Source organism: Onthophagus taurus, chromosome 10 (genome assembly GCF_036711975.1).
Source record: "Onthophagus taurus isolate NC chromosome 10, IU_Otau_3.0, whole genome shotgun sequence".
Taxonomy (NCBI): Eukaryota; Metazoa; Arthropoda; class Insecta; order Coleoptera; family Scarabaeidae; genus Onthophagus; species Onthophagus taurus.
Window position 1 is genome coordinate 9,559,261 of NC_091975.1, and position 14,499 is coordinate 9,573,759.

A 14,499-nucleotide genomic window follows, 5' to 3' on the forward strand; every position below is an offset into this window, starting at 1 on the left:
TCGTTGTTCCAAAAACTCTTCATGGTAGCATTCAGGAAGCGGATCATATTATAAAAAAACTTTAGGAACAAAAGTTATAGCAAATTTTATTCTCAATAATATTGCTCCCTTGTACTTTTGCTCTCAGATGCGTCAATATAGAGAAAAATGCGAAAATATTAAAATTTGATGAATTTCGTTGTTCCAAAAAATGCTTATGGTAGCACTTAGGAATCGGAGCATGTTACAAAAAAACTTTTGGAACAGAAGTTGTAGCAAATTTTATTCTTAATAATATTGCTCTCTTGCACTTTTGTACTCAGATGCGTCAATATAGACTAAAATGCGAAAATATGAAAATTTGATGAATTTCGTTATTCCACAGTGTTTATGGTAGCACTCGGGTAACGGAGTATATTATAAAAAAACTTTTGCAATGAAAGTTATAGCTAATTTTATTCTTAGCAATATTGTTCTCTTGCACTTTTACGCTCAGATGCGTCAATATCCAGAAAAATACAAAAATATGAAAATTTGATGAATTTCGTTGTTCCAAAAAATGCTTATGGTAGCACTTAGGAATCGGACCATGTTACAAAAAAACTTTTGGAACAAAAGCTGTAGCAAATTTTATACTTTACAACATTGCTCTCCTGCATATTTGCACTCAGATGCGTCAATATAGAAAAAAATGCGAAAATATAAAAATTTGATGAATTTCGTTGTTCCACAAAGTGTTTATGGTAGCATTCAGGTAACGGAGCATATTATAAAAAAACTTTTGGAACAAAAGTTATAGCTAATTTCATTCTTAGCAATATTGTTCTCTTGCACTTTTGCACTCAGATGCGTCAATATCCAGAAAAATACGAAAATATGAAAATTTGATGAATTTCGTTGTTCCAAAAACTCTCTAACATTTTTGCTCTCACATGGAAAGTGTCACAATTAGGTGTGATATAATTAAATAATTTTCATTCTCTTTCTAAGATATTTACTTATTCAATAAAAATCGAAAGGAAAAATCTGTTAATATGAGACTTGTTAATTGGTTATCTCAATTTTAAATTAACGTTTTTGTGACAGCTGTGAAAGTATTTATTAGAGATGTGGAATGGAAAAGTAATTTGCAACTTAGAATTAAACGAATGGTATCCAAAAGTATGAATTTTTTATAAAAAAACGTGCTTAAAATCATGTTAACTTTAAAAACGCATAAAAACTACTCTTAATAATAAAATTGTCGTTACATTTGACGCAAAATTGTTGATACTTTTAAGACAAAAAAAACTTTACGATCTAACTATAAACCTTTATTAATCGAAAAATCTTATAAATACCACCAAAAGAAAAATCCTCTCATTACTCGATCCTTAATCGTTGTATTAAGATGAATCGTATCATTTTAATTTACTTAAACATTTTCGTTTTTGGTAAAAAATATTAAATAATCCCCAACAATTTTTATCTAACAAATAATTTTAGGTGTTAATTGTATGTTTTATAACGATGATGATGTAAGTTTAAGAATTGTGGATGGTTTCCAAGCGAGAAGTGGCCAATTCCCTTATATGGCAAGTTTAATTTTGAACAATACTTTTCAATGTGGTGGAACAATAATAACTCGCCAATGGATTTTAACGGCATCGCATTGTTTTATTGATCAGGAAACGCAAGAACGTTACGCCGCTGAATATTTTGAGGTAACAGTAGGAGATATTTATTGGCGTTCAGGACGAAGAAACTCCGTTTTAAGATATTTGACCCACGCAAAATACAACGGGGAACATTTCAATAACGATATTGCTTTAGCTCAAGTGAAATGGCCCTTTAAATTCGATTATTACTCCCAACCGATTAAATTAAATCGTTTACCTGTTATGGACCATCTACAAAATCTTTCAGTTATAACAGCTGGTTGGGGATTTTATGTTAATCCAAACGATAAAGAGGAAAGCGAATCAGAATCTCCCGTTTTATTAACGGTACATTTAAAAACAATCCCAATGAAATTGTGTAAAGAACATTTCGAAGCCGAAGCTTTACCATCAACGAAAATTTGCGTTTCTTCAGCTACAAGAAAAGGAACTTGTCAAGGTGATAGTGGTGGTCCATTAATTTATAATAACAAACAAATTGGAGTTGTAAGTTCCGGTTATCCATGCCCAACGGATATCCCAGAACTATACACAAGAATTTCATCGTTTTTCTTATGGATTCGAGAGAATATACGACGTTTAACACCTGGAGAATTGAAATATCTTGTTTAAACTTAAACGAAACTTATTTTTGTTTGTTAAATTAGTGAAATACATTAGTTTTTTTCTTGGCCTTTTTTAAAAATGATTTTTTTCCTCGATATTTACCTTAATTATTTATTACACTCGCTGTGATTTCTCCAGAGACTCAATAACGCAGACAATTTTTATTTTTTCTTCTTCATTTAGTACTTAACGATTTTTGTTGTAACCAGGAACAAGGAATATTCTATTTTCAGAAGGTTTTCTGACCGTTTAAGAATATCACCACGCGTAACGAATTACAACTAAGTAAGCGAACTTAGTAATTGTTTTATTGACGAAAACTATTATTCTATGTAAATACGAAGGAGATTTGGAATTGTTAAGTATGAAGAAGGTCGTAACATTGAATAATAAAGCTAATTAGAGATTTAAATGTTAATGTTAAATGTTAATTTCCGGGAAAGTTTAATTTGACGTTTTTTTTAAATGAGGTCAAGAAAAACATTTTTTTTTCAAATTGGTTAAGATTTAAGAAATGAAACTTTTTGAGGTCATAAAGGAACACTTAAGGTTATCTTCTACCGAGTTATAAGATTCCAGGATGAATACTTTACTATATATACATTTATATATTATACGTTCTGTACATCCTGACTAGCTATCTGCCAGTAAAGTCTGGTAGGAAAGTTGTTTGGTGTGGAAGCGTTAAAAAACTGCCATCGTTCTTCTCGTCTCTCTTGCACTTTTGCACTTAGATGCATCAGTATAGAGAAAAATATGAAATTTTGATAAATTTCGTTGTTCCAAAAACTGTTTATGGTAGCACTCGGGAAGCGGATCATATTACAAAAAAACTTTTGGAACAAAAACTGTAGCAAATTTTATACTCAATAATATTGCTCTCTTGTACTTTTGCTCTCAGATGCGTCAATATTGAGAAAAATGCAAAAATATAAAAAGTTGATGAATTTTGTTATTCCACAGTGTTTATGGTAGCACTCGGGTAACGGAGCATATTATAAAACAACTTTTGCAACGAAAGTTATAGCTAATTTTATTCTTAGCAATATTGCTCTCTTGCTCTTTTGCTCTCAGATGCGTCAATATTGAGAAAAATATGAAAATATGAAAATTTGATGAATTTCGTTGCTCCAAAAACTCTTTATGGTAGCATTCGGGAAGCGGATCATATTACAAAAAAACTTTTGGAATAAAAGTTGTAGCAAATCTTATTCTCAATAATATTGCTCTCTTGCACTTTTGCTCTCAGATGCATAGATATCGAGAAAAATATGAAAATATGAAAATTTGATGAATTTCGTTATTCCACAGTGTTTATGGTAGCACTCGGGTAACGGAGTATATTATAAAAAAACTTTTGCAATAAAAGTTATAGCTAATTTTATTCTTAGCAATATTGCTCTCTTGCTCTTTTGCACTCAGATGCGTAAATATAGAGAAAAATGCGAAAATATGAAAATTTGATGAATTTCGTTGCTCCAAAAACTCTTTATGGTAGCATTCGGGAAGCGGATCATATTATAAAAAAACTTTAGGAACAAAAGTTGTTGCAAATTTTATTCTCAATAATATTGCTCTCTTGCACTTTTGCTCTCAGATGCGTCAATATAAAGAAAAATGCGAAAATATGAAAATTTGATGAATTTCGTTGCTCCAAAAACTCTTTATGGTAGCATTCGGGAAGCGGATCATATTATAAAAAAACTTTAGGAACAAAAGTTGTTGCAAATTTTATTCTCAATAATATTGCTCTCTTGCACTTTTGCTCTCAGATGCGTCAATATAGAGAAAGATGCGAAAATATGAAAATTTAATGAATTTCGTTGCTCCAAAAACTCTTTATGGTAGCATTCGGGAAGCGGATCATATTATAAAAAAACTTTTGGAACAAAAGTTGTTGCAAATTTTATTCTCAATAATATTGCTCTCTTGCACTTTTGCTCTCAGATGCGTCAATATAGAGAAAGATGCGAAGATATGAAAATTTGATGAATTTCGTTAATCCAAAAACTCGTTATGGTAGCATTCGGGAAGCGGATCATATTATAAAAAAACTTTAGGAACAAAAGTTGTTGCAAATTTTATTCTCAATAATATTGCTCTCTTGCACTTTTGCTCTCAGATGCGTCAATATAGAGAAAAATGCAAAATATGAAAATTTGATGAATTTCGTTGCTCCAAAAACTCTTTATGGTAGCATTCGGGAAGCGGATCATATTACAAAAAAACTTTTGGAATAAAAGTTGTAGCAAATCTTATTCTCAATAATATTGCTCCCTTGCACTTTTGCTCTCAGATGCGTCAATATAGAAAAAAATGCGAAAATATGAAAATTTGATAAATTTCGTTGCTCCAAAAACTCTTTATGGTAGCATTCTGGAAGCGGATCATATTACAAAAAAACTTTTGGAATAAAAGTTGTAGCAAATTTTATACTTAACAACATTGCTCTCTTGCACTGTTGCACTCAGATGCATCAATATTGAGAAAAATACGAAAATATAAAAATTTGATGAATTTCGTTGCTCCAAAAACTCTTTATGGTAGCATTCGGGAAGCGGATCATATTACAAAAAAACTTTCGGAATGAAAGCTGTAGCAAATTTTATACTTAACAACATTGCTCTCTTGCACTTTTGCACTCAGATGCATCAATATTGAGAAAAATACGAAAATATAAAAATTTTATGAATTTCGTTGTTCCACAAAGTGTTTATGACGATTTTTAAAATGAGGTGAAGGAGGAAGTTTTTTTCCACAAAACGGTTAGGTTTTAAGAAATATAAATCATTAAGGATGTAAAGGAAGGTTTGAGGTTGGGTTGTATAAAATTTCAAGGTTCCAGACTCAATAATATGATTATTATATATAAAACGAGGTTTACGTTGAGTATAACCCTTTTTTAGTTTTGCAACTAATGTGTGATTTCCAAGATAACAGCAAGATACTTCACCTCTTTAGCAAAGGTTAATGGAGTGTGCTCTTCACACCATCGTTCAACAAGTTTAAACGCCTGCTGCATTCTATAACAAAGAAAATTGTTAGATTTAGCTCTTAACAGAGTAGCCACGTCATCGGAGTAGCCGACTGTGACAAGATGTTTATTATTTAACTCACAAATGAGAGCATCAACCGTCTTGTGGGCAGTCTCTAACCACAGCTCTCTCTTCTGTGTGATCTTTTGCCTTAGGCTGAACAACTCTGCTTGCTAGCATTGTTTTGAAAACCCTCTAAAGCTCCCAATGTAGATTCCTTCCAATCGAGTGCTTGCTCAATGTGCCCAACCACCATGTGATGCAAATGCAAAGGAAACGCTTTAAGTACATTTTCTCTAATGTAATGATCACATAGTCTTTCAACGGTTTTTAAAAGAAAAGATGAGAGACTAATGGATCCTTCTTTAGAATCGTTTGAGTCCTTTTTTCCATTCTTTGGAATAAAGGTTACTGTAACATTCCTCCAGCTGATGGGGGTATAGTTAAACGCTAGGCAAGCTTTAAAAACCCTCATTAAGTGTATTGTCATATCTTCTAGGCCCCATTGAAGAAGAGCAGGAAAGATGCTTTCAAAACTGCCAACTCTCATTCCACCAACTCGTTCTGTACATACTGGTTAGCTATCTGCCAGTAATGTCTGGTAGGAGAGTTGTTTGGTGTGGAAGCGTTGAAAAACTGCCATCGTTCTTCTCGTCTCTCTTGCACTTTTGCTCTCAGATGCGTCAATATAGAGAAAAATGTGATAATATGAAAATTTGATGAATTTCGTTGTTCCAAAAACTGTTCATGGTAGCCTCGGGAAGCGGATCATATTACAAAAAAACTTTTGGAACGAAAGTTATAGCTAATTTTATTCTTAGTAATATTGCTCTCTTTCACTTTTGCTCTCAAATGCGTCAATATTGATAAAAATACGAAAATATAAAAAGTTGATGAATTTTGTTGTTCCACAGTGCTTATGGCAGCACTCGGGTAACGGAGCATATTATAAAAAAACTTTAGGAACAAAAGTTGTAGCTAATTTTATTCTCAACAATATTGCTCTCTTGCACTTTTGTACTCAGATGCGTCAATATCGAGAAAAATGCTGAAATATAAAAAGTTGATGAATTTCGTTGTTCTACAGTGTTTATGGTAGCACTCGGGTAACGAAGCATATTATAAAAAAACTTTTGCAATGAAAGTTATAGCTAATTTTATTCTTAGCAATATTGCTCTCTTGCACTTTTGCTCTCAGATGCATAGATATCCAGAAAAATATGAAAACATGAAAATTTGATGAATTTCGTTGTTCCACAAATTGTTAATGGTAGAAGTCTGGAAACGGATCATATTACAAAAAACCTTTTGGAACAAAGGTTGTCGCAAATTTTATTCTTAACAATATTGCTCTCTTGCACTTTTGCACTCAGATGCGTCAATATAGACAAAAATGCGAAAATATGAAAATTTAATGAATTCGTTGTTCCAAAAACAGTTTATGGTAGCACTCTCGAATCGGAGCATATTACAAAAAAACTTTTTGAACAAAAGTTGTAGCAAATTTTATTCTCAATAATATTGCTCTCTCGTACTTTTGCTCGCAGATGCGTCAATATCGAGAAAAATACGAAAATGTTAACATTTGACGAATTCGTTGTTTATTCTAAGTTGTTAATGGTAACTCTGGGGAATCGGAGCAAATAACAAACAAGCTTTTAGAACAAAAGTTGTAGTAAATTTTATTCTTAACAATATTGCTCTCTTGCACTTTTACGCTCAGATGCGTCAATATCGAGAAAAATGCGAAAATATAAAAAATTGATGAATTTCGTTGTTCCACAGTGTTTGTGGTAGCACTCGGGTAACGAAGCATATTATAAAAAAACTTTTGCAATGAAAGTTATAGCTAATTTTATTCTCAACAATATTGCTCTCTTGCACTTTTATACTCAGATGCGTCAATATAGAGAAAAATGCGAAAATATAAAAAGTTGATGAATTCCATTGTTCCACAAATTGTTAATTGTAGAAGTCTGGAAACGGATCATATTACAAAAAAACTTTTAGAACAAAAGTTGTTGCAAATTTTATTCTTAACAATATTGCTCTCTTGCACTTTTGTACTCAGATGCGTCAATATAGAGAAAAATGCGAAAATATGAAAATTTAATGAATTTCGTTGTTCCAAAAACTGTTTATGGTAGCACTTTCGAAACGGAGCATGTTACAAAAAAACTTTTAGAACAAAAGTTGTAGCAAATTTTATTCTCAACAATATTGCTCTCTTGTACTTTTGCTCGTAGATGCGGCAATATCGAGAAAAATACGAAGATATAAAAAGTTGATGAATTTCGTTGTTCCACAGTGTTTATGGTAGCAGTTGCGTAACGGAGCATATTATAAAAAAACTTTTGCAATGAAAGTTATAGCTAATTTTATTCTCAACAATATTGCTCTCTTGCACTTTTATACTCAGATACGTCAATATCGAGAAAAATGCGAAAATATAAAAAGTTGATGAATTTCTTTGTTCCACAGTGTTTATGGTAGTACTCGGGTAACAGAGCATATTATAAAAAAACTTTTGCAATGAAAGTTATAGCTAATTTTATTCTTAGCAATAGTGCTCTCTTGCACTTTTGCTCTCAGGTGCGTCAATATTGAGAAAAATGCGAAAATATAAAAAGTTGATGAATTTTATTGTTCCAGTGTTTATGGTAGCACTCGGGTAACAGAGCATATTATAAAAAAACTTTTGCAATGAAAGTTATAGCTAATTTTATTCTTAGCAATAGTGCTCTCTTGCACTTTTGCTCTCAGGTGCGTCAATATTGAGAAAAATGCGAAAATATAAAAAGTTGATGAATTTTATTGTTCCAGTGTTTATGGTAGCACTCGGGTAACAGAGCATATTATAAAAAAACTTTTGCAATGAAAGTTATAGCTAATTTTATTCTTAGCAATAGTGCTCTCTTGCACTTTTGCTCTCAGGTGCGTCAATATTGAGAAAAATGCGAAAATATAAAAAGTTGATGAATTTTATTGTTCCAGTGTTTATGGTAGCACTCGGGTAACAGAGCATATTATAAAAAAACTTTTGCAATGAAAGTTATAGCTAATTTTATTCTTAGCAATATTGCTCTCTTGCACTTTTGCTCTCAGATGCATAGATATCCAGAAAAATATGAAAACATGAAAATTTGATGAATTTCGTTGTTCCACACATCTATTGTTAATGGTAGAAGTCTGCAAACGGGTCATATTACAACAAAAACTTTTGGAACAAAACTTGTTGCAAATTTTATTCTTAACAATATTGCTCTCTTGCACTTTTGTACTCAAATGCGTCAATATAGAGAAAAATGCGAAAATATGAATTTATGAATTTCGTTGTTCCAAAAGCAGTTTATGGTAGCACTTTCGAAACGGAGCATGTTACAAAAAATCTTTTAGAACAAAAGTTGTAGCAAATTTTATTCTCAATAATATTGCTCTCTCCTACTTTTGGGGAATCTTGAATCTTGCAGAGAACCTGGAAAATGAACATCCATTACAAAGTGCAATGATTCTTCTGGATCCTTGAAAATACTGCCATCGTTTTTTTTGTCTCTAGGCTTGTCGCTTTTTTTGACGTACCAGACGTTTGAATTCTGATTGGTGTGTTTTAAACATAGTCTAGTCAGAATTCAGTCTAGTTTGTCTAGTTCCTCCTCCACTGTTCTCTTAGGACATGCTCTATGGAAAGCTTGATTCAATGGTTTACGTTTTTATTGCAGCTTCTCTTCTCGTCTTGGTATGCAACAATATATATAGATAACCAATAATATGGAATAATATAATAATATCGTCATTATTATGAGAATCATTCCAGACATAAAGTTTAATCTAATGGTGAAACCGAAGTTGTTTGAAATGAAGTATTTTTTTTCATACAAAGTGAAACTTATACTTATACAGTTTCGATCAAATTCATAATAATATATAATAAATCGTTATAAAATAATGGTTCAATTACAACCTAAAATACACAATCTGATGCATAACTAAATAAGCATTGCATGTAAACTGCTAGTTTTGGTGAATTATATAATCGTCGGAGATGGAAGAGATGTTATCAACCTGTGGAAGGCTTATGGTAGAGGCCATGGTCGGCCTCCGTTCGCGGTCCTCGTTTTGTATAACTGTGTTCGGGACGCATTCTCCGTGTACGTATATTCATTCACTCGTCGACCGTTCTGACCGACATTCATCGTTTGTTGGCCAAAAGGTGCAGGTCGAAACCCAAAAACAAAGAAAAAGTTAACAACAAAAATTTGAATTAAGTTTTATTTTAAAAGTAATAAAAAAAATTAATTAATTAAATCCTTTTTTGGTGGATAAAAAAAAAAGTTATTGGTGAAAATAATTTTATTAAAATTTCTTTTAAATCATCAAGATGAACGATAAAGAGAAGGGTGAGTTTTCATTAAAATTAAATTTTTATTATTATCAATAATAAAGTATTTAGGAATATTTTAAAGTTCAAAAAAAAAAACTAATTTGTATTAAACTCGTGGCTGATAAACGGTTTTGAATCGCCGATTTATGCAAATTGAAACGTTTTAAATAATACAGGAAACTTTTGGCATTCATAAACTTTAAAAATATCATTCGAAACCGATCAAATATTTATATAATACGTTCGATTTAAATTAAAATTAAAAATGACGATACATTCTCTTACTAAATTCGCATTTCTAATAGATTTTCCATTGCAATTTATAAACAAAAAAATAACAAACGTTGAAAGTGAAATCAATAAGTTTCTTAAAACTTAATGCGCAAAACCGCAAAGTAATAAATAATTAATAAAATCGGTTTTAATGAAGAACGTGCTGACTCGAAAACTTATTAAAACGTTTTGATTGTTTAAAAAAAATATTTTATTGTTTTTGATTATGCAATAATAATCTTTTCTTTTATTATGTTAAGAATTCGATTGGTTAATCGATTGATCTACGACTTAAAAATTAGATTAACTTTACGTGATCAATTTATAAATTCTAAGTAACAATGTTAAACATAAATTAGTAAGCTAATCTTGCCTGTTAACTTTAAGATTCTTATCTAATCTTGTTATTCTTATTTTTGATGTAATTCAGAAGTCTATAAACCTTTAATGTTTGCCAAAGTACTCGATGTGAATAGATACAACGATTTCTATGCCCCAGATAAACGCAAAATTTTTTTTTATTAATTACCGTTAATATAATAATTAATGAATTAGAGTTTATATCAAATTGTAATTCAGATTTTTATCGCCCCTTAAACTTTGACTATTTTTTGTTTTCGATGTTCAAAAAATTATTATTACGCTAACAAAAAATTTGTTTCGATTTTACAAATTAAACTTGTTGAGATTATAAAGGAATGCTTGAAGTTATCTTATATCAAATTATAAGCCTCTAGAATGACCACATTATTTTATATAGATTTTTAAAAATCATTGCAGCATTGGTAACAAATCGTTTTTTTATAAGGATTTACAAATGAATCAATTTTAAAAAAAAATCATACCAATTGCATTTTTGAGAGTTAAGAGACGATTTATATCTTAAATTGAAGCTAAAAGATTACAGTTTATGATAAGATATAAAAACATTGATGTAGGATTATAAAAATTTCCCGAAAAAAATGTTTAAGTGAGAAAGTGTTGAATTTACGTATAAACCCAAAATCATTTTTTTAAAAAAATCGTACCAATTACATTTTTGAGAGTTAAAATACGATTTATATCTTAAATTGACGCTAAAAGATTGCAGTTTATGATAAGATATAAAAACGTTGATGTAGGATTATAAAAATTTCCCGAAAAAAATGTTTAAGTGAGAAAGTGTTGAATTTACATATAAACCCAAAATCAATTTTTTTTTAAATCGTACCAATTGCATTTTTGAGAGTTAAGAGACGATTTATATCTTAAATTGAAGCTAAAAGATTGCAGTTTATGATAAGATATTAAAATGTTGATGTAGGATTATAAAAATTTCCCGAAAAAAATGTTTAAGTGAGAAAGTGTTGAATTTACATATATACATAAAACCAATTTTTTTTAAAAAATCGTACCAATTGCATTTTTGAGAGTTAAGAGACGATTTATATCTTAAATTGAAGCTAAAAGATTGCAGATTATGATAAGATATTAAAACATTGATGTAGGATTATAAAAATTTCCCGAAAAAAATGTTTAAGTGAGAAAGTGTTGAATTTATATATAAACCCAAAATCAATTTTTTTTAAATCGTACCAATTGCATTTTTGAGAGTTAAAAGACGATTTATATCTTAAATTGAAGCTAAAAGATTGCAGTTTATGATAAGATATAAAAACGTTGATGTAGGATTATAAATATTTCCCGAAAAAAATGTTTAAGTGAGAAGGTGTTGAATTTACATCAATTTTTTTTTTAAATCGTACCAATTGCATTTTTGAGAGTTAAGAGACGATTTATATCTTAAATTGAAGCTAAAATATTGCAGATTATGATAAGATATTAAAACATTGATGTAGGATTATAAAAATTTCCCGAAAAAAATGTTTAAGTGAGAAAGTGTTGAATTTATATATAAACCCAAAATCAATTTTTTTTAAATCGTACCAATTGCATTTTTGAGAGTTAAAAGACGATTTATATCTTAAATTGAAGCTAAAAGATTGCAGTTTATGATAAGATATAAAAACGTTGATGTAGGATTATAAATATTTCCCGAAAAAAATGTTTAAGTGAGAAGGTGTTGAATTTACATCAATTTTTTTTTTAAATCGTACCAATTGCATTTTTGAGAGTTAAGAGATGATTTATATCTTAAATTGAAGCTAAAAGATTGTAGTTTATGATTAGACATAAAAACTTTCATGTAGGATTATAAAAATTTCCCGAGAAAAGTGCTTAAACGAGGAAGTGTCAAATTTATATATAAACGAAAAATCAATTTTTTTAAAAAATCGTACCAATTGCATTTTTGAGAGTTAAGAGACGATTTATATCTTAAATTGAAGCTAAAAGATTGCAGTTTATGATAAGATATAAAAACGTAATAACATAGATCTTGGTGGGTTCTTGTGATTCTTTGAATACATTTTTGTCTTAGCATTCTTCGAATTGTGTCTTTGTCTCTCACCCACACTTAAAAATATTTTTCTTTGTCTGTATTTTTGGGTTTGCCTTTATCTCTTTTTCTCCTCTGCCAACTTTTCTCATTACACATTTATTGTATTCTTCTTCTAGTTTATTTAACATGTATCTCATATACTCTTCGTCCTTTGCAAAAATTATAAGGTTTGGCTTATCGTTATTTGACATTCTTTGAAACTGAGGTTAAGAACAAAATTTTTTTTCTCGAAACGATTTAGATTAAAAAAAATGAAACTTTTTGAGGTGATGTTATACCAAATTAGAACACGTTCTCTGACCCAGAAAAGCATAAAATAATTATTTCTAATATAACAATTATTAGGATGTTTCGTCAAACGTGAAGTTAGACATAAATCGCTGATTAATCTTTGACAATTATTTTATTTTTAATAAAATTATTATTATGCTAAGAAAGCTCTCCCCGAATAAATTAAGTAGGTAAGAACCCCAAAAAATCTTTTCATGTTATTAATTAATTAAAACTCATTAAAATTAGAGAAAAAAGAATCTCTCACAAAAAAGAAAGACGATTCAACAGACATCCCAACGTTGGAAAACGCCCCTTACGAAGGCAAAAAGAAAAAATCTAAAAAGAGACATCACAGCCCCAAAAAAAATAAGTCACAAGAAAAAATCGTCGAGAAAATAAAGCACAAAAAAGTTGAACTTGAATCCACCGGAACTGAAAGTAGTAGTGAATCTTCAAGAAATCATCATCATCGGAAAATATCGCACCATTCTCCTCATAGAAAAGAAAAACTCGCAGCTTTTCATTCGGAAGTAACTAATATTTTAAATTCAAATTTAAATCAGAAATTGGCTGTAAAAATCCCGATTTGTTCGAGAAAACCGGCCATAACAAGCCATGATGTTGCAACGAACAAAACGAAATATTCACCGTCAACTTCTCAATACATCAGCGAAATCGCCACCCAACATCCAATTTGTCAAGTTCCCATTTTAACCCAACACCCTGAATTGGAAATGTTAAAAGATGCCGGTGATCAAACCGCAATGAATTCCAATGAACAACAAACTCAAATCACATCGGAAATTACACATTTTAGTAATCAATATAAATATCCGATTAATCCTTGTACTTTGATGAAACGATTAGAGGGTTTAGATCAAAGAATATGCCCAAAAAACTCTTTAGAAGTCAATAGTACAAGTCCTTTCGTTCATGCGGCTTGTCAACCTTGTGTTGAGGAATTAAATAAAGTTGAAGAAGTAAAAGTGATTGAATCGGAATCACAACAAAATTATGATGAAGCAACGAAAGAAGTTGATTATGAAGTTGTTTTTGAACCATTTGATTGCTCGGCTTTTAATAAATCATTCATTAAAAGTTCTGCACCTACTCCTAAGATGATTTCAGAAATAAATACTTGCCATTATAGCAAAACCAATCAACCATGTCAAACTAGTTTACAAAATAATTTTCAATCAAATCTACAAAGTACTTGTATACAAAGTAATTTACAAACGTGCATACAAAGTAATTTACACCCTTGTATTCAAACAAATCAAAAAAGTTTGATTCAAAAAAATCAAACCCTTCAAACTTCGAAAGATTCGACTTGCATTCAAGCCCAAATACAACAAAACCAATTTTTGCAAACTCAGAAACAAAGTTGTGATCGAAATTGTCAAGTTTTAGAGAATCAATTTCAAAATTTTAATGTAAGTCATCATCGGAAATATAACGTTGAATATTCGGCAAAACAAAAACATGGATTTCCTAATTATGTTCATCAATCAATTTATAAAACTCGTATTGCTCAACCGAAATATGTTTCAAAATCGATACGATGCGATGAAAATTTTGGTATGCCTTGTCCTGGGTTAAAAAGTAGTTATGATGAATCTGGGTTGGATAAGAAGATGATTATGATACGATTATTACCGAGAAAAGAGACGTATTGTTGTTGGGGGAGAAGAAGTAGTTGGGAAGGAAATAAAATCGGTGAAAGTAATTTTTTTTAATAAAATAAAACCTGTAATTTTATTTACAGATTTATTACTAATCCAATATCAAATATTTCATCATCACCTATAATTATTTAATACAGATAAACACCGAGAAAACAACAAAATCTTACCA

The 14,499-nt window shown here is 30.2% G+C and overlaps 2 protein-coding genes across 4 annotated transcripts in view; both read left to right on the forward strand.

The window, feature by feature from the left end:
* LOC111419837 (aquaporin homolog protein drip) overlaps positions 1-14,499 on the forward strand; it is a 100,275-nt gene that overhangs the window by 60,068 nt on the left and 25,708 nt on the right. Inside the window, exons 1-2 of one of the 3 annotated variants that reach the window (XM_071199448.1) lie at positions 12,784-12,829; positions 12,892-14,367. The exons of 1 other annotated variant lie outside the window; for it this stretch is intronic. In XM_071199448.1, the coding sequence (XP_071055549.1) occupies positions 12,799-12,829; positions 12,892-14,367 (1,507 nt within the window). In that variant the 5' untranslated portion in view covers positions 12,784-12,798. Of the gene's footprint in view, positions 1-9,426; positions 9,676-12,783; positions 12,830-12,891; positions 14,368-14,499 lie in introns of those variants that run through there. One more of the 3 variants, XM_023052716.2, reaches the window with a different exon arrangement.
* Positions 1,325-2,309, forward strand: LOC111419838 (chymotrypsin-1-like). Its single transcript, XM_023052717.2, has 2 exons — positions 1,325-1,412; positions 1,465-2,309. Exons 1-2 carry the CDS (start codon positions 1,370-1,372, stop codon positions 2,247-2,249), a joined length of 828 nt encoding a protein of 275 aa, XP_022908485.2. The 5' UTR covers positions 1,325-1,369; the 3' UTR covers positions 2,250-2,309.